Source organism: Ambystoma mexicanum, chromosome 12 (assembly GCF_040938575.1).
Source record: "Ambystoma mexicanum isolate Mex_15411 chromosome 12, UKY_AmexF1_1, whole genome shotgun sequence".
NCBI classification, from domain to species: Eukaryota; Metazoa; Chordata; class Amphibia; order Caudata; family Ambystomatidae; genus Ambystoma; species Ambystoma mexicanum.
The window spans coordinates 1,095,145,542-1,095,164,811 of NC_090936.1; the positions used below are offsets into that span (position 1 = coordinate 1,095,145,542).

Sequence of the window (19,270 nt, forward strand, 5' to 3'; positions counted from 1 at the left end):
GTACCATGTCTACTGTAAGCATTTCCAGGCACTATCCATGGAATACCATATTCACGGTGCTAGAAAATTGAAATTTCCTTAAAAATGTTTTGTTTATTAGAGACTCTACAAAAACCTCAGGAGTCATAACTGGTTTACAGAAAGTGCTTTTTAAAAACAAAATACATGTTAATGATTTAATATCAGAGGTAAACCCTGCTCCATAACATTTGTTGTCTTAAGCACAGTTAATATATGCCTATCAATGCAGCTGCATTAAAACTTTGATTTTCTTTGAGGACTGAGCTGGCAGATTGTATTCTTGTCAAACAGCAGTCCACACTTCGAGAAACAATGTGCAAAAGGAAACCTACAATCGGTTTTATCTATTCTACTCCAATGGACACATAGAGGGAAGGTAAATGGGCAAAGCACACTTTCCAGACACAAACAGTACCAGCAGTCTTTCAGAAGGCAAAGAAAAATGAATCGTCAAGCTAAAACATTTTATTTTCTAGTATTAAAAAGCAAAATCACAACAAAGGCTGAGCCAGGCTTTTTTTGCATTTCAGATTGATGACAATGAAAATCCAAGAGACGAACTGATGGAGTCTGAACCATTTCAAGAAATTACTAGTAGTGTTTCTCAGGTAAGGTGTACAATTCTGACATCTTCGCAAGCAGCTTGTGGTATCCCCTACACTAATGGATGGACAACAGCAAGTTTTAGCAGAAGGAGTCTAAGATAGGTGATCTTTGTGAACTCAAGTGCTATCTTCATGGGGATCGAGAGTTGTATTGCTATACACTATGCAAAGGGTAACCTGTCCTACATTGACTTTGTTTCTCTATCCATCTTTAAAATTTAATTTTGACAATTGTTTCTTTGTTGATTTCCACCACTCCGGGTGTATTCATTTTCAGAGGTTTGTCTTCCTTTTTCCATTTGCACTGCATTCGTTACATCATCTGATTTTTGTACCTTATTCTAGGTTCTGGTTATTTCCCTGATCAGTTCCCTTAAATTTTGTCTGCCTTAATTGAGCTGCAATTCCTCACCTTGCCATAACATGCCTCTGTCATACTCCTAGTTGTCACAAATGTATGACAATATGTAGAAGAAAATAAAATAATTTGCTGAACTTCCAGGGCAGCTAATGACGGCATGCTTTAAGATCAGAACTGTGGCATGGGTAGAGCTCTTCAAAATGCTTAGTCTTATTTGTTTTTAAAGTGCAGACACTCTTGAAAGTGTAAACCTGCTTTTTCTCAGGTGCTGCAGTTCCTTGAATTATCTTCCAACTAGTGAACCCCTGTATTTGGTCTTTTTCTAACTTTTTATAAACATTTGAAAACCTAGTTTTCTTGCCTTTTTGTGTGCCCATGATGATTCTCCTTAGCTTTTGGGTTTAACACCGTTAGCTGGCAGAGTTTTGTTTTTTGTGGTTCATTTTGTTATATACTGTAATTATATTAAATTACAGCACACTCCTATATTCTTGTATACCTCGTTCATTCTTTATTAGGAATATAAAAATGTATCCAACCAAATAATTGTTTTAAAAGTGATAAAACTGCAGCATAATATAGTTCAAGAGTTTATAAAATTTCACTTTCCCACTCCTATGTATCTACCAACTCTAAATTGAGCTGTCTGGTCTAGAAACCCTGGCGTTCTCTGCCCCTCAATTGTAGTCAAATGTTAATAATAGACGGATGGGTATCTTGCAAGCTTCTACATCCTTACCATATTCAGCTCGGCTCAATGAACGTCCTAATACAGGACACATCCACAAAATCTGCACAGTGGTTGACGGAGTCAAGCCACTTTCAAGTATAATTTACTATATCATAATCTAGCTTCAGGTCACCATCTATATAGTCACAGCAAAACACACAATGGTTTCCTTTCCTACGACACAAAAGTGAACCACTGGTTCTGAAATTACACACTCCTCTGATTTACTTGTAACACGGACCATAAATGTATTTAGGGTGTGCGCCCAGCTGCACCAGAGGTAGGCATACTGGCAGTAGACGTGTCGGGCAACTGTTGGTCTTGAGTTTCCAGCATTTACTACAATAAGTCCTCATAGCAGACAAGTTCCGTGGTAGCTAAATCACATCTTCAGCTATTTAATCCTCTTTGTATGGCATAAAGTATCCCTACCCTTAGCTTATCATAAATGCAGCCTTCAGATGAATTATGCTAGGCTCCAAAACTAATTTGTCACCAAAACTGCAATTATCAGTTTACAAGATTTAAGACCGAATCTAGCCACAGTGCATATCTATCAGACATGCCCACTGCTTTTTACTTCTTTGCTTCCATTAAATGGGTAATCTCTCTGTGCTAATTCTGGCATGTTATGTAATTTGATTTAAAATGTGATATGAAATGTGTTTTTTATTTGTGAAGCACTTAAATGCCTTGCCAATCCTCTCCGTAATATTTTTATCTATAAAACGTCTAATAGAATCTCCCAAAACCTAATTATATCCTCGCAGAGAATTCAGCTCTCCACTGCCAATCTTTTAAGTAGCTCAGAGATGTGTGTTCACATGCTCCACAACACTAGAGTTCTTATGCTGTGTCTCTGTAGATACGAAGATCAAATTTAAAACCGTGTCCTATCCACTAAAGTACTGTGATCGCTCCCCTCTGTTCCTCTTGACCACCCACTGCGAGCAGTGTGGTGCGGTTAGCTTGCTTAAAATTCACTTTGTTCACAAGATAATAGGTGTTTTGCTCCGAAAAATGTCATGCTGGAATCTCACAAGCACAAAGTTGTCGGCTATTCCTGATGTCCTTTAATGCTCTGCCCACCCTGTGTTTGGGCTGTGCAACACAGAGACTTAAGGGTGGTTACACAGGGTGTGTGCATGCACATGTACTCCTGAGGCTTATTGGTCTTTTTAGATTCACATGCTATGTATAGGTTGCCATGTAATGTTTGGTCCATAGTAGTACAGGTTGTTAACTTCCAAAGTAAAAGGGGGCATTGATGGGGGTTGTTCCTGTCACACTGCTCTACATATACAGATATCTATGATCCCTCATATGCTGACATCCTCAGATTGTTATCTTCTGCCGTCAGTTGGTTACACGAGAAGGGGCAGATATCTTTTTTTACATGTCTTTTTTGATGTGCTTACCGACTTCAAACAGTCTTTCGACACTACGATCAAATGACTGTCATCAGTCTTTCGACTGGTACATCATTCTATATCCGTCAACAAACTCAACTCATTGACACCGACAGATGGATAGTGTTCGAATGGATTTCTAAACTCTGGTCTGGTGGAAAGTTTTTTAGGAGGCCAACCTTGTTAGATGAACAGGGGACACTTCTGGGAAGATAGCCAGACCAATTCACAGTAGCTTGGAGAGCAGTCAAGGCTAAATCTCAGGGGAAGTGAGGGTGATCAGGGGTTTCCATGAGCACAGATGGTGAAAAGAATTAGAATTGGACAGTAGTATACAAAAATACACTATTAAAGTCCCAATAACATCCCAATCAATAATAAAATGCACTGCTATCTATCTATCTATCTATCTATCTATCTATCTATCTATCTATCTATCTATCTATCTATCTATCTATCTATCTGTATTCTTGTATTGCGCCACAAACCCATAGGCCTCAAGGTAAACAGGACTTCCCTTGTGAAGAACTCCAGGGTGACATCTGCCCACCCTGGTTGTAATTGGAGGACGGTTGTGAGTTCTGTCCTCTAAACCTGCGTGTATTTCACTGCCTCTCTGCTCAAAGGGCTTGTTAGTGAGTTGACCGAGGGATTTAGGGATTTGAGTGCGTCATATTCCTCCTTTTGCACTTTTTAATGCATCTTTAAACGCTTTGCCAAACAAAGCGTTGGGCTCGATAGGCATGTTTAAAAGGGTAGCCTGTGTCTCCAGTTTGAAACGCGATTGATGGAGCCATGCATGGCGCTTGATTAGTGTACATTCTGCCACAATCCACCCCATGTTGTCTGCTGCTTCCAAGTTATTCTTAAGGATGCAGCTTGCTAGTTGCTTCCCTTCAGCGATGGTGTGTAAGAGCTGTGTTTTTAGGGGCTCTGGAACCAAGTCTATTTGTTGAGAGATCTCGTCCCACTTATGGCAATTGTAGCTGGATAATAGCGTTGTATTATTAGCTATTCTTATTTGATAGGCAGCTGAGGAAGCTACTTTTGCCCAGGGTGTAGATTTACCTACTCTCCTTGTCAGGAGGGGCTTCGGCAGAGGCTATGGGTGTTTCCGCTCACTTTCTTGTGGTGGTGACTACTAGAGAGTCAGGTTTTAGCTGTCTCCCACTGTATAAAGGGTCTGAAGGGGCTGGTTTTATGGTTGGGTTGACTGCCCTTGTCCGGTTGGGGGTAAGCAGTGAGGGTTGAATACGCCTCTGGACAGATTGGAGCAAAGGGATAAACTGTGCGGCAGATTTTCTATCCCCAAGGATGTCCTCTACGAAGTCTTTACCGACTTGAGCTTCCTGGGTATCTTAAAATGTACTGCAGCCTTTAAGAGTAGGTCATTGTACTGTAGCTGATTGTCTACCTGGGAATCAGCCACTGGTTGGTCGGTGTGGTCTGGGGATTGGATGATGTATACGTCGTCATAGTCATCATCATAGTATTGGTTTAAGTCCCCTGTGTCCTCTGGGGTCTGAATATGAGCCAGGGTCATGTGAGCCTTGAGTGTGATAATGTGTCTTGACCTGCATCTTGATATAATGAGGTAGTAGCTTGGGTGGCGTCTAGGTGGGCTCTCTTGGCGGCGGACTGTTTACTTGCTGCTTCGCCCTGAGGGGGGCTCTGAAGGTTGTGGAGTTGATCCGGGTGTTCAACAAAGAAATGTATGAAGCTGGACATTCTCCTCATGACCCTATCAAATTGTTTTGGGGTCCATTGAGAGGAGCTTGGTAACACTGAGGAAGCAGGTGGGGGTTCTGGAACAAAGGTCTGTTTATTATGCATTGCCCCTGAAAGGGTGCCCTCAGGGGTAGAACAATCTCTACTCTTTATAACTTGTGACTTTGAGGCTTGGGTATCCCGATCGCATTCGGCACAGATCCACAAGCCTCAGAAATAAGATTATGGGGAGTAATGTATCCCATACCCCCATTGGAGTTGGTGCGAGAAAGTTAATAACCTCACCAATAAAGGCAAAGAAAAAGTGTGAATAACCTTTATAGCACCAACAGTCTTTAGAGATGGCAACCCTAAATCCAGTCCTAAGATGAATGGGGCCTTGTGCTCGATGTTCAATGCGTGTGTAAAGTTCACGAGTACTTTTTAGAGAGAAGAAAAAAGTTAGGGGAAGAATTCTAAAGGGGGGAAACGGGTTCCAAGAGTCAGGTGAGGATCTTCTACGATGAACAAAGCTTTCCCCGACTTTCGGAGGGCCTTAGGCAGCGTACACTACCCAAGCCAACAAGAAGGCCAAAAATAAGGGTGGTCATCAGAGGTACAATTTCATACAGTCCGTTATGGGACAGGAACTGTGACTGTTGATTCCTATGGAGAAAATACTTATGCAGCAGGTCTCGGGCCACTCTAAGGAACTCTGGAAAATCACCTCCAGTGACTGTCGCTCTAGCACCAGGATGCAAGGGGACCATATGACTGTCACTCTAGCACCGCAACGCAAGGGGACCATAACTCTCGTGGTATGACGCAGCCTTCTATCTTGCGGCCCAAAGATGCTGGGGCGCATTGTTGGATAAGCTGGGGTTCCACAAAGTCTCGAGTTGAAACGACGAGACTCCTGCATGGCAACCTAAGTTCGAGCTGGAAAGCAAACTGGATGGCCCAGGGACTCTTGCAGGGTTACCAGGAGACGTTGAGAGTGATTAGTCCAACTACTGTGGGAAGCACCTTGACAGGTCTTCTGAGATCAGGCGCTAAATGGGGCTCCACTGGGACTACAGCTGGATTCGGCTGCCAGACCTCTTCAAGTACATCTCTGGATCGTCCTTCGTTCTGCTAGGCTCCTCGGGATACTTGGTTCCTGCTTCAGATCTGCTGAAATGAATGCAGTACCCCTTCACTTAACCACAGTGAGGCGAGTGCTCGCACCCAGCCCACCAATGGCAAGATCTTCGCCATATGCACACCAGCACTGATCCAATCAGGGACCACTGGGGTCCTCCTGCTCTCATGCACACCAGACACCCTGGCACCAGTGGTGTGAATTGGGACCAGACAGACCCAGCCCACTTCCTGGGTGCCTTCACACGTGACCTGCAGTTATAAAAATACTTATTTATTTATGGCCATGTAACACTATGACAAATGACTACCTGTATGTAGTATCACAGAACACTAAATAAAAGGTACATGTATACAATCACTGGAGTAGGGCAAAATAAATAACAAGCCCCTTGAGGGGGTCATCATGGGGAGGGATTTTATTTTACAACCAAACGGACACCGCTCCATGAACAGAACTCGAATGTTCTAAGCCTTCCAGGAAATACCATCACTACGTGCCTTGTGCTCTGAAGATATCACGGAGGTGTTTTTCTCAAAAATAGGTTCTAAAAGATCGATTTGTCACTACAAATCCAATCTAATTGCGCAAATTGTATTGGATCAGCGCAAATGACTGTAGGTGGTGGGCTACGACATCTTTGATCTACACGACCCAACTGTCCTGGCGGTCTATCTGGTACCTAAATCTTCACCTATGCCTACACACTCAAATTCAACTGCATCTAAATCTCTGCCTGGTGCAATGACGCTACTGAACGATTGGTCATGGTTGGAGGCTGCAGTCCAGATGTTTGCAAAGATTAAACAAGCTAAGAACACGCTGTAGGATGGGGGACTGCAAATTGTATCATGGAATGTCTTTGCTTTCACAGGATCGGGGTTGAAAGACTGAGGTAGAAATGTTCGAGAAAGAAAAGACCGAAGATAATAAAAGACCAATAAAAAAGACTGAATGCGTGATTTGGTTGTATTTCGGCTGTTCAAAAATATCGAACGGCTGAAAAGTTCGACCAGATCACGCATTCAGTGCTGGGGGCTTCGGGGTTGTCCCCTGCACCCTTGTTCACTATATTGTGAGCAGGGGTTGCGTGGGTTGTCCCCCGCAGCCATCCCAAACATTTTTGGCATTGCTCTATTGGGATTCCACACTGAGGGTCAGGTTGACGAGGGACGGGCCATCTCCACTCCTGTTTCCACTCACGTTGGACTGAGATAGGGCTGTGTGGTGGCCCAACCCTCTTCAACCTGTATATTTCGGATATTACAGCTCTGTCAAAGGCGGGAATGACCAATCCGGTAAAGCTCGGCAGCCTATTAGTGGACTGGCTTGCTTTTGCCAATGACATCATTTTATTTGATAAAACCCCAAAATGCCTCCGTAAAAATGACCCTCTTATTTCACTATGCAGTCCAAAATAATTTGCAGATTAATGGGGAAAAATATAAAGTTGTTATATTTACAACCAAAAAACGACCCAAGACCAGCCTTTGGAGGGTAGGCAAACAGTTTCTGGGAAGGGTAGACTCAATGCGGTACTTGGGCTTCAACCTTGCAACTAGCTATTCCAGAGTGGAATGTATTAACCTATTTAGGGAAGGGTTTACGACTTTGCTGGCAAAAATGAAGAGGATCTATTCCCAGCTTTGTCGTTACTCTTTGATTCCTTTGCTCAGGTTTTATCTCCAAACCATCGAACCAACCATTTCATATGGTCTAGGCATAGTTTCTTTTGAGCTGGGGGGCCACTAAACACCTTACAGGACCTCCTCGGGAAACAAACATTAAGCCTAAATTAAACTGTCCCAAATATTGTGGTTAGACACGAGCTGGGTTTAGTGTCCCTGGCAGCCAGAGCCCTATGGAACAAGTTAGCTGAATGCGCTTAGATGCTGAATCCCCCAAATATCTCCCTTTACCAGGACCTGGGCGAGCCATCACAATCTAACACAGCCTCAACTGTTACCAAGTTTAAGCTTGCTATGTGTGCCTTTCTCCACTGAATTGGGTAATCACAGGATGAGTTGAAGTCTTTTCCGGGAGTTGTCATACGTAAACTTTGTCACCGATTGGGCAGGAAAGTCTGACCTATTGGGTAATTTCGCACTTTATAGGGAGTATGCTGGGTTCATAAGGAGGCGAGGTAAAAATGTGATGTATTTAACTGTTACCTTTCCCAAATGTCCGGGCTGTTTACCTTCGATTCAGACTAAACCAATTTGCTACCCTGGAAAGGAGATCTAAGTGGGATAAATCGCTAATTACCAACACCTGCTATTACTATGGATTGTCCTGGTTTTGCTAGCCCGAGGTTGTGCTATATGGGTGAGGAGGTGCTGAGTGACAGCACTACAGGTCCAGAGAGATACAATACTAACTTTCAAAGCCCGTCCATAAGATGTATGTGGCCTTGCGCCCAAAAGTTCACCAAAGTTCCACACAGTTATGTGAGATGGAAAAATGTTAGCAGAGGGCTTCTTGGATCTAATGAAGAGTTCCTGGTAATAAGTCAAAAAGTTGTTTTCAAACAATCGAGTAAAAAGATAGATTTAGAAAGACCACTCTGTGACCGCATAGAGCGGTCTTTCTAAATCAAACTATCAGCCCCTGCGACAAACACAAGTGCGCACAGGCACAGCGAGCCCCAGAGGAGGAGCTGCAAGAGTGTTAGGTGAGTGTGTGCGCGCGCGTCTGTGTGAGAGAGAGAAAACAAATGTTTTAGAAGGGGAAGGTGTTAGGGAGATTTATCATTAATATGCTTCATCCCCTCTCCTAGTGAGACCCGCAGCATTTTTCGCTGGACTTCTGGACCTTTTTCTTTCAGTGCTCAATGAGCAGAGCCTTTTTCCACTCATTCATTCTTTTAGGCTGTGGCTTTTGGAACTCTGTACTTTGTGTTCTACCTGTACTATGGAGGCTGTCTACTCCATAGCTCTTAAAGGCATCTGTATTCTTCTAATGCAGCACACAGTTCCTTATGGGCAGTGTTGCTGGGGAACCCTCAGGGTCCTCCTTTTAGATTCTTTTTTAATATCCCCAAGTAACTGCAGTTCTTAGGGATAGAGCGATACTTAGTATTTCTGCCAAAACCATATAGACTGAGAGATTGGCACACCCCACCTTCAGTGGAGTGCTCAAGGGATACCTAGTATCCCCCTTCTCTCTGCTCTTGTGACTTTTAGCCACATAGACAATCACCAAGTTATGGCTGGTGGCACTGGACGTGTTCTACCAACTATCGTGTATTTTTTTGGTACCGCAGGCTATATGCATAGCCTCGGTGGTTCACAATAAGGGCACCCGAGTACCAACTTTTACTAGCGTGGTTCTTCTTTGTCAGCCCTTCTTCTCCCATTCTTGAAGGTGGAGGACTGTGTGTGTGTGTTGCCTTTGGCAGGTACCCTTTAGTACCCCCCGTCTAGGCTAGGCAGGCAGGAAGTAGGGGAGGAGTTTTCCAACCCCTGTCCTTTGTCTGCCAGAGTGTCTGAGTAGGTCCAGCTCCCACAGGGGGTCTGGCGGTCCTGATTGGACAGCCAAATGCCCCTTTCTGTAAAATGTTGAGAGAGTGCAGAGGAGTGTGTGCTGGTACCATATAAAAGGTGAAGCTTCTGGAGTGAAAAGCAAGTTGACCATAGAAAGCTGAAGTAACCCAAGAACACGACGACCAGAGACACCTGCAGACCCTTTGCAACACTGTGAAGCAACCACTGCTGTCCTGACCCTGTTTTCTATGCGACGGAGGAGTTCCGAAGAGGACGGCTCCTTCCCTTTGGCTGGTGGGAACAACCAGTCCCAAGACTAACTTTGAAACAAGCCATCTCCCAAGGTCCTAGGAGTTTGCAGAGCTGCGGAAACCCAATACCAGGAGGCCTGCTGCACATTTTGAGTGCATCGTCGTGGATAGGCCGCATCCGTCCAAATCTCAGCTAATCCTATAAGGACACTCCAGAGATTTGATCAAACTCGCCCAGAACCCCTCATCAGAGTGTGGGACTGCAGGATGCGAAGAAGATTGACCGAGCGATCCGTGTCCTTTCTTGGTGCTGCAGAAAAGGTGCCAAAACCGCAGAGTGAACCAAGAAGTTGCTGAAAGTCGTGCTACAGGTCCCCCTTCGAGACTTCTGCTAAGAGATCCCATCCATTTTCCTGCCTTCAGTCATCGGACCAAGGAATCCGGAGGTTGGGTCCAGAGCTGTAACATCGCGGAGCATCCAGAACAAACCGTTTCTTCTAACCTAAGGTATCGTGGGGAATAATTATTGCTTACCTGATTCCAAGAAGTCGCTACAGAGCATTGGAGTGCACGTAGAGGTGTCCAGGACAACCCCCTCTTACCTCAGACCCAAGCCGCTGCTTGTGTCCGTTCCTCTAGTCCGTTTTAGGGTCTCCTTTGTTAGTTGATAATTTTGCTGCTTCACTAACACTATAGACTGGAAGAAATCCACAGGAACTCTTCATAATTCGCAGCTTGTCAAGACTTCAAGCACTCTCCAAACTGCCTTTAGCTAGGGTTGTGTTTTGGGACTTAAAGGACTTACTATGCGTAGAAACCCTCTCTAGAACGTTTAACCAAGCTCATGTTACACTAACTATTTTCCTCCCTTAAAGTGCCTTTACTATATGTGTTTTTAGAGTAAGTGCATTACTGTATAAACGTTGGAAACCACATAAGTGTGCAATAACCGATAATACGATAACCTTGTCTTTTCCCTTTCTAACGATGCTACAAATGTAACCGCGAACAAACATAAAAGTGAAAGTGTCCTTTGAAGTATATTATCAAGTATTCATTTATTATATAAACGTCTAAAATATTTGAGGTGGTTTTGGGGTAAATATAATAAATATATACACTTCTATAACTTTTATAAGTGTAACTAGTTCTTTGCTGTGCCTGTCTAACTATATTCAGTGTACTTAACTACAGCTCACATCTTCCTTGTAGGATAAGCGTTAGACACAATTTGGAGCAGTACCCGTTGTGTGCACCACAACAACCTTGACCTCCTGGCAATAGGAACCCAACCTTTGGTATACGTCTGTACTACACAGGTTGGTAGCGTGATGAGCAGCCAGGCTTATCTCAAGAGGGGTCAATGTGAGCAGTAGGGGAGTTACGCAGAGATTCACAGTGACAAGTATTCAAATAAACTCTTATTCACAATGTTTCTTGATTAAACAATTATTAATTTAACAGTCAGTTTGAGTAAGCCTTCTTCAGAAGGGGCAATATAATAGTAACACACAAATACACTCCAAAATACACACTATTAGTTTCTCTAAATCAGCAAATACCCATTTGGGATGGCACATAGACACTTCCTACACCCTAAGGAGACTTAAATAGCTGGGATACTGTGGACATTCATATATCACTGTTGCATTTAGAGCAATACCTAGGAGTATGTCAAAGAAAAAAAGGTTATTAGAACACAACAAGGGATCACGCAAATATTCTTAAGTAGGTAAGTACTTTTGGCAACCCCCAATGCAAAGCAAGTTAACCCGTTCCTGGAAAGAAGACCAAACACCAAGTCAGAGGGAAGAAGAGTAATTCAGGGAGCCACACCAGGCCAAAGTCAATTGGACAAAAGTCTAGGTGAGCTGAAGCACTTCTTACAGGTAGGTAAAAGTCTTGCATAATGTTTTAGAAGTCTGTAGAAAAGAAGAAATCAACGGAGGGCCACGAGCTGATTAGACTTGTGAGGTAAAGATGCTGCTAGCAACTCTACAGAAGCAACCAAGACAAGTCTCAATTGAGATCAAGTAAGGCTACCTTCAACAAGAGGTAAGTTCTCTTAGACTGTACAGTACCTTTGGTTAGAAGAAATGGTTCCAGCTGGCTTCTGTTCCTGTGTGGCTCTAATTATGTTGTTCCTGGGCCCCAGTCGTGTGGACAAGAGGGAGGACTTCTGAGGACTCCTGCAATGCAACGGGACGGTTGGCGACAGAAAAGAACCAACTTCTATTCAGTGGCACTTTGTGGTTTCAGCTATTCGCGTCTCAGCAAATAGCACCACTGCAGACTTTTGGCTGCCGAGATGGGCTTTCCTTGCACCTGGGGTCCAGCAATCTGTTGAGGTGGCTCATTCTCGGTCAGTCCTGCTTCCAGGGAGTCCTGAAGATCTTCCTGAAGCTCTTGGCCAACTTAAAAGCAACGCACACAATCTGGTACCCTCTCCCTGGCTCTTTGGTTCCAGCAGCAGTGTAAATACAACCAGCATCGAGAGGATGTCCAGACGGGCTTACTTTGGAGTTGATTGGTCCCACCAACTCAAGGGGTGAAGTCGTCCTTATGGGGCTTTTCGAAGGGATTGTGTCCTCCGACGTATTCCACATTGACCAATAAACCTCCTGGACAAAGGGGAAACTTCAATTTTCGTTGCTCACGCGGACAATTTTCCCAGTGGGGTTCCAACTATAACCAAAGTCGGGGAACAGTGTTGGGAAATAATCAAGGCCAAGCCTCTCAGAATTACCAGAGAGGACTGCGCAGATCACACGGTTCGGGAAGGGGGGGGGTCCCTCTTCCAGACGTGGTACCCCACCTCAGAAACAGTGACATCCCGCTTCAGATGCCCTCCCATGCCTCTCCAGTAGGAGGGCGCATTTCCAACTTCACCCAAGCATGGGAGGGGGAATCACTTCAGACAGATAGGTGCTGTCCACCATAGCGAGCGGATATTGTATAGAGCTCCTCGAGTGACCCCGATACCACCCCCCACGCCAGAAGACCCACTCCAAAGAAGACCAGGGCATCCTCCTCGAGGAAATTGCCACGCTTCTACTAAAGGACGCCATCGAAATCGTCCCGGCCAACCAGGTAAATAAGGATGTTTGTTCAACTTACTTCCTTGTACCAAAGAAAGATCTAACAATGCGCCCAGTATTAGATTTGCGCCCTGCAAACAAATATGTCAAGCCACAAAAGTTCTGCATGACTACGCTACAAGAGGTAATACCACTATTAAAAAAGGGGTATTACATGGCAACACTGGATATAAAAGATGACTATTTTCATATTTCTATGTTCTTAGCGCACAGAAGATTCTTGGTTTTCAAGATAGCAAACCAGCACTACGAATTCAAAGTGCTGCCCTTTGGAATAGCATCTGCTCCAAGGGTATTCACTAAGGTACTGGCGATGGTGGCAGTACACCTGCGCAGGGAGGCAATCCCAGTGTACCCTTACCTGGACGACTGGCTGATTACAGGGGAGTCTCCCCTGATTTGCAGGCAAAACATTCAAAGAACTATCAAGCTTCTCTTTCAGTTGGGCTTCTCCATCAACGAGAGAAAATCAAGCCTAGTGCCAAGCACAACCAGACAGTTCCTAGGAGCTGTCTTAAACATAGAAGAGGGGTTGGTCTTTCCGTCAGAGGAAAGAGTCCAAAACATGTTACTGCAAATATCACATTGTCACGACAGATGCCTCATTCGCTGGGTGGGGGGCTCATTACCTTCATCGCACAGTTCAGGGTCTGTGGTCTCGGGCAGCTGCTCAGAACCACATCAGTCTGCTGGAACTATTGGCAGTATTCAAAGCCCTTCAGGCATTAGAGTTTCACCTAGCGAACCAATCTGTGCAAGTCCTGATGGACAGCGCTACAGCGATGTTCTACATCAACAAACTGAGGGGCACACGTTCTCCAAATCAGTTCAGGCTTGCGCAACAAATTTGGAGATGGACACTCAAAGGGAAGATATTCCTATCGTCACAGCACGTTCCAGGGGAACTCAACTCTCTGGCAGACTCACTGAGCAGAGATCCCCTACCAGAGGAATGGCAAATACCTCTTCTCTCAATGGGGTTACCCCACAATAGACTTTTTCGCTACATGCAAAAACAGTCAATGACCAGACTCCCAGGGGAACGCCCTATGGATAAACCGGTCAGGGAAATTTGCTTGCGCTTCCCCCCCCCCCGGACACTCCAACACCTCTCATGAAGAAGGTGGTCAACAAGATCCACAAGGAACAGATGACACTCATCCTAGTGGCTCCTATGTGGGCAAGACAACCTTTTTATCCACATCTGCGCAAAATTGCGATGTGCAATCCCATCAAGCTCCCCTGCCCAACCAATCTACTCACTCAGCACGGGTGGCTAACAGTGTACCCACTGTCTCACTCAATGAACTTGGCAGCATGGCTCCTGAAGTCATAGAGTTTGGACAGCTTAACCTATCATAACGGTGCATGGATATCTTGAAGGAAGCAAGAAATCCTAACACTAAGCACTGTTACTGCAACAAGTGGGGGAGATTTGTAATTTACTGCCAGTCTAAACAAATAAACCCCATAGAATGTACTCCATCCCACATTCTAATTTATATGTTCCACTTGCTACATTCGGGGTTAGTATTCTACTCCTTAAAGGTCCACCTGGTTGTCTTGTCGGCCTACACCACCTCCCACAATAAAGTCTCATGGTGGAAGGTGCCTGTCATCAAAGCATTTTTGGAGGGGGTAAAGAGACTTCACCCTCCAATTTCTTATCCGCCGCCAGAGTGGGATCTCAATGTTGTACTCGCTAAGCTCACGGGAACTCCTTTCGAGCCGATGCATAAGTATTGTCTTAAACACCTAACTTACAAAACTTCCTTCTTAGTGGCTATTACTTCCTTAAGAAGAGTGAGTGAAATACAAGCATTGTCAGTGCAGGATCCCTTCTTTGTTGTACACAAGGATGAGCTGGTTTTACATACACATCCTAGGTTCTCCCCTAAGGTCATCTCTAAATTTCACGTAAACCAGTTTGAGCTACCTGCTTTCTTTCAGAACCCCACAAGCTCAGCTAAAACTCCACACACTGGTTGTGAGGAGGGCGGTCCTTTACTATGTAAACAAGACCAGACCGCTAAGGAAAACAGACCACCTATTTGTCTCCATAGCTATAGGCAGAGAAGGAGACCGCATTTCCAAAAATGCCAGATCCAGATGGATAGTCATATGCATACAATTGTGCTATTAATTATCAGACAAGACACTGCCTTTCACGCCGATAGCTCACTCCACAAGGAGCACAGGAGCCACTTTGGCTTTCATTGCAAATGTCCCTCTAGACAGCTACATGGAGCTCAATACACACTTTCACTCAGCATTGCTGCATTTACACTCATTCCAAGACAGATACACAGGTAGGACAAGCGGTTCTAAGACATCTGTTCGCCCATGAACCTTCTCACATCCCACCATCTGCTCGTAACACTGCTCGCTAATCTATGCACAGCATGTGATCTAAGCAAATTCCACAAGCCTCAAAAGGGATACATTACTCACCGTAATCGTATTTCGGATGCTTGTATCTGCTTAGATTCACATGTGCCCACCCTTCCTCCCCACGGAGAGAAGGCGCATGGATGCTTATGAGCTTGTCTAATACGTATCTGCTTGGATACAACTGTACTGCGCTACACTTCATGCAAACCTCATGTCAGAAAAATAACAATCCGAGGGACCTCGACGCGTGAAGGACCATGGGTACAGTGGACGTCGCACTAGGGATATTATTACTGGCACGCCCTATCGACGTCCCTTTTCAAATTTCAAAAATAACTGTAATACTCTGCAGGTCCACTAGATGTCAGCCTATGCACAGCATGTGAATCTAAGCAGATACAAGCATCGGAAATACGATTACGGTGAGTAATGTATCCCATATTGTGTGAATAAAGGGCCTATAACGAGCCAGTTGTTTTCTGATATTGCGTAGTTCATGCACTGTTTTTTGCTCGTCTTAGTCCAATAACTCGCTTTTGCTAGGTGTCTGGGAAGGCGCAAGGCCAAACAGACGCAAAACACCAACATGTCAGAAAAATAAACAACCAGAAATGTTGACGTGGGATTATGAGTACCTATATGTGAGTAGGGATAGTATGACAGGAATGCTTCTGTCAATGCTCCCTTTTTTTTAATAAAGGAAAAAGACGTATAATACTCTGGGCCAACAACTAGATGGCAGCATATGCAATGCATGTGACTAAACCGATACAAGCCACAGAATGGCAATTACTGGATAAGTAATGCATGCTAGATACATATATTGTCATCCAAACACTTGAAGGAAGGTTCAAACAGTGGCTAAAACCCATCCTCTTAAGGCACGTCTTATGGAAGTTGTTAGTGAGAATTCTCATTTCTGTGCTAATTCCCTTCAACCTTAGAGACCCCCAGCTCTTTTGCTGGACTTTAGGAAGTTTGATTTCTATCCTGGAGTGAGTGAGACAGTTTTCTCACTCTCTCGTATTTTTGATCTGATGTGGACTCTGTTTCTTTGTTTTTGGAGTCTGACAAACTCCATAGGCATCTACTTTTTGTATTGTGACACACAGCACCTTCAGTGCAGTGTCACAGAGAAGTCCTTTGTATTTCTCATAAGGTTTAAATGCCTTCTCGTGGGTGAACTACTGTTCCCAAGAGTAGTAAAGTGAAATTGGCTTAACTTACCTGTTTTTCCTATGTAGGTCCAGTACACCCCATCTTATGTGGAAGTGCTGCAGGGTTACGTAGCAGCCCCTTTTCCTAATTACTCATGTAACATTTTTTGTGTTACCCTCACTACATTTAATGGCTGGTGGCAGTGGTTTAATTTTACTATCATTGTGTGTTACCGCAGGCTGAATCCTCAGCTGCAGTATTGCACCAGGGGTGCCCATTTTGTCAAAATGGCCCGTCTTCTTTTTGCGCCATTTCTTGCTTGTGAGGTCTTTCTTGGGTTTTACTCTGTGCGCCTAATCAGGTTTAACCCTTTTTTTTGTTTTGCCTTTGGCGGGCTTCAGTGCTGAAACCTGCCTCTGGCTCCAGTGTGTCTGGCAGGGCAGGAAGCTAGGGAGGTGCCAGAATCTCCCTGTCCTTGGTCTCCTTAATTACCTGAATGCACCCAGTGCTGATTGGCTGGCTGGCTGTCCTTCGAGGAGAGCCACCCTGCTGCGTGAGTGACAGCTAGGCTGTGCATGAATGGGAGAAACCTGCATAAAAGGCAAGGTCTCTTGAACAGAAGGCAGAGTTGACCACTGGATGAAACATCCGACGACGGAAACTGGAAGATAAGCTTGCTGCACCCTCCTGGAATGTTGAACTGCCCGGTGAAGCCCTACTGCACTGCTGAAGCTCCAATTTCATATTGACTAGAGAAGCCCGGAACGGATGACTTCTTCCCTTGGGTTGGTGGGACCAACTGACCCCAAGACTAACTTTGCTGGAAAACCTCTCCCTGCTGGCTGTAATTCATTTCTTGCTGCTGCTGGAACCGAGTGACAGGGGTCAGGAAACCCAGAATCGAGTGCCTTGTCTTTTTAAGCTAGGCCCGAGCTCCAGGAAGAACCTGAGGACTCTCCTGAAGCAGGCCAACCCAAGCCTGATCCAGCTCACAAGTGTGCTGGACCCCAGAAGCAAGGGAAGCCCTCAAGTGTCCAAGAACCGCACAGGTGCTATTGACCGGTAGCTGAAACCACATAGTGCTGCTGAATTGGAAAGAGCCCGTAGCAGCCGCTCACCTTCAAACTGATGTGCAGGAGTCCTCCAGACGTCCCCCTTCTTGTCCCCATGACAGAGGCCCAGGAACCCAGTATCTGCAAGACTGCAACCAGAACAGAAGCCAGATGGATCCTCTTCTTCCAACCTAAGTTACTGTCTTGACTAAGGGGTACTTAGCTCTTTTGTCTGTAGTTTGCTTGAAGTGCCAGCATGTGTCTGTTCTGGGAGGAGACACGGTGGTTTGTACTTTTGGTGCTGCTTCACGTTTGTTTCCTGTGTTTGGCGGTCTATTACTGTGTGAGGCTCCAGTCAAGCTAAAATTATTGTTCTTCTACTTTCCTGCTTGTACCTTTAAGGCAGAGGCGTGCCTGGCTGAGGCCTTAGGGGACTCTGTGTTGAGTGTAAAGGAGCTCCACCTCCTGTTGCGGAACAAAATTTTGCAGGGCCGCCAAGAGGCCGTGAAGTGCCGGCAAGTGTCAGTCTGCAGCCTGCAGTTCCAACGTGCCAGACGTCTCGGGCTACAGAGTTCGGCTCACCAGTGAGAAAGGTCTGGAGCTGCAACTGATGGTACTTAGAGTTCTACTGTTAACTCAGCCTGGAAATTTTCCCTGGTCGAGAAGGTGGTGAACGACAGAGGTCTTTGGGCCCCCTTTGAAGAGTGAGGAAAGTAAGGAAGGTGGGCTCCCCCTTACCCCCTTGTGTGCTATAACAAATGGACTGTTTTCTCCGTAAATTGACTATTTCTAAGTGACAAGAATTTTTCTACCTTCCCGTTCTGGTTAATAATCAGAGGGCGATGTTGGACAAATCCGTGCCTGGGGGACTATGAAAGGGTTGTTCCGGCCCGTCGGAGGTGAGCAAAGATGGAGGTCAACCATCAACCCCGCATAAACCTCAGTTGGACAAAGTTTTTGAGGAGCGGGTGCCCCGGCTGCACATGCTCTGACTGAAAACATAGGGCAAAACTCAAACCGATGCTCCTTTGAGGTGTAAGTGTGCATCACGGCTAAAATTGTTTCCTTTGTGAATATTCTCGAAAGTAATATTACACCACAGGCTGATCTACTTCCACCGGCATCAACCCCCAACGGTAGCCTGAACGGTAGTGGGTCCAACTCCCTTTTACTGCCCACGCAGATGCTCCAGCATGAGCCTGTGGCTTTGGAGCAAACTGCTTTAAGCCAGCCAGCACTTTCGAGTATCAATGTGTCAGAAACTCTGCTATTGCCCTCCGACTGTTGCTCTCAAGGGCTCAATCTACCCTTTGCGCGGAGGAAAAACCAATAGCTGTGGATTCATTAAGGTACTCACCTTCACATTTATTATCCTCCCCTCCAAGAATATACAGATTTGCAACGTCCCAGGGAAATGCTTTGGGGAAAAACCAGACCCAGCCATTGATTAAGAAGTACTGGCAACCTTTATCAAAGGCCATGGCCTCACATTTCCGTAGTTTCGACAACTCGAACAGATGAGGCCAGTGGCATCAGCTCAAGGACATTGCCTGTGGGCTCCTCCATGTCCATTCAGAGGGACATCGTGTGGGGATCCTTTTCATGTGCTAAGCAGGGGGCTGTGGGCCTAAAAGTGGCGCAAGTAAAGGGGGCCCCTTTTCGAAAAGGAGAGTGGAAGTCTCAGTAGATGTGAGATCGCAGCCTCCGAAAAGACTGAAGATGAATTCAATAGAAGATAAGGGGGTCCCTGTGAAAGTCTCGCCGCCCCTACAGTGCAATTATATAACGGACGAGGACCTTCTTTTGGATCTGGCTGCGGCGGAAGTGGAAAACCAGCCCTGAAACCCCTCTCTATATTGGTGCA

The 19,270-nt window shown here is 45.2% G+C and overlaps 1 protein-coding gene across 7 annotated transcripts in view; it reads left to right on the plus strand.

The window, feature by feature from the left end:
• Positions 1–19,270, plus strand: part of TASOR2 (transcription activation suppressor family member 2) — a 1,665,218-nt gene that overhangs the window by 820,092 nt on the left and 825,856 nt on the right. For all 7 annotated transcript variants that reach the window (XM_069629643.1, XM_069629647.1, XM_069629648.1 and 4 more), the window contains one exon: positions 552–629. In XM_069629643.1, coding sequence (XP_069485744.1) covers positions 552–629 — 78 coding nt within the window. The remainder of the gene's footprint in view (positions 1–551; positions 630–19,270) is intronic.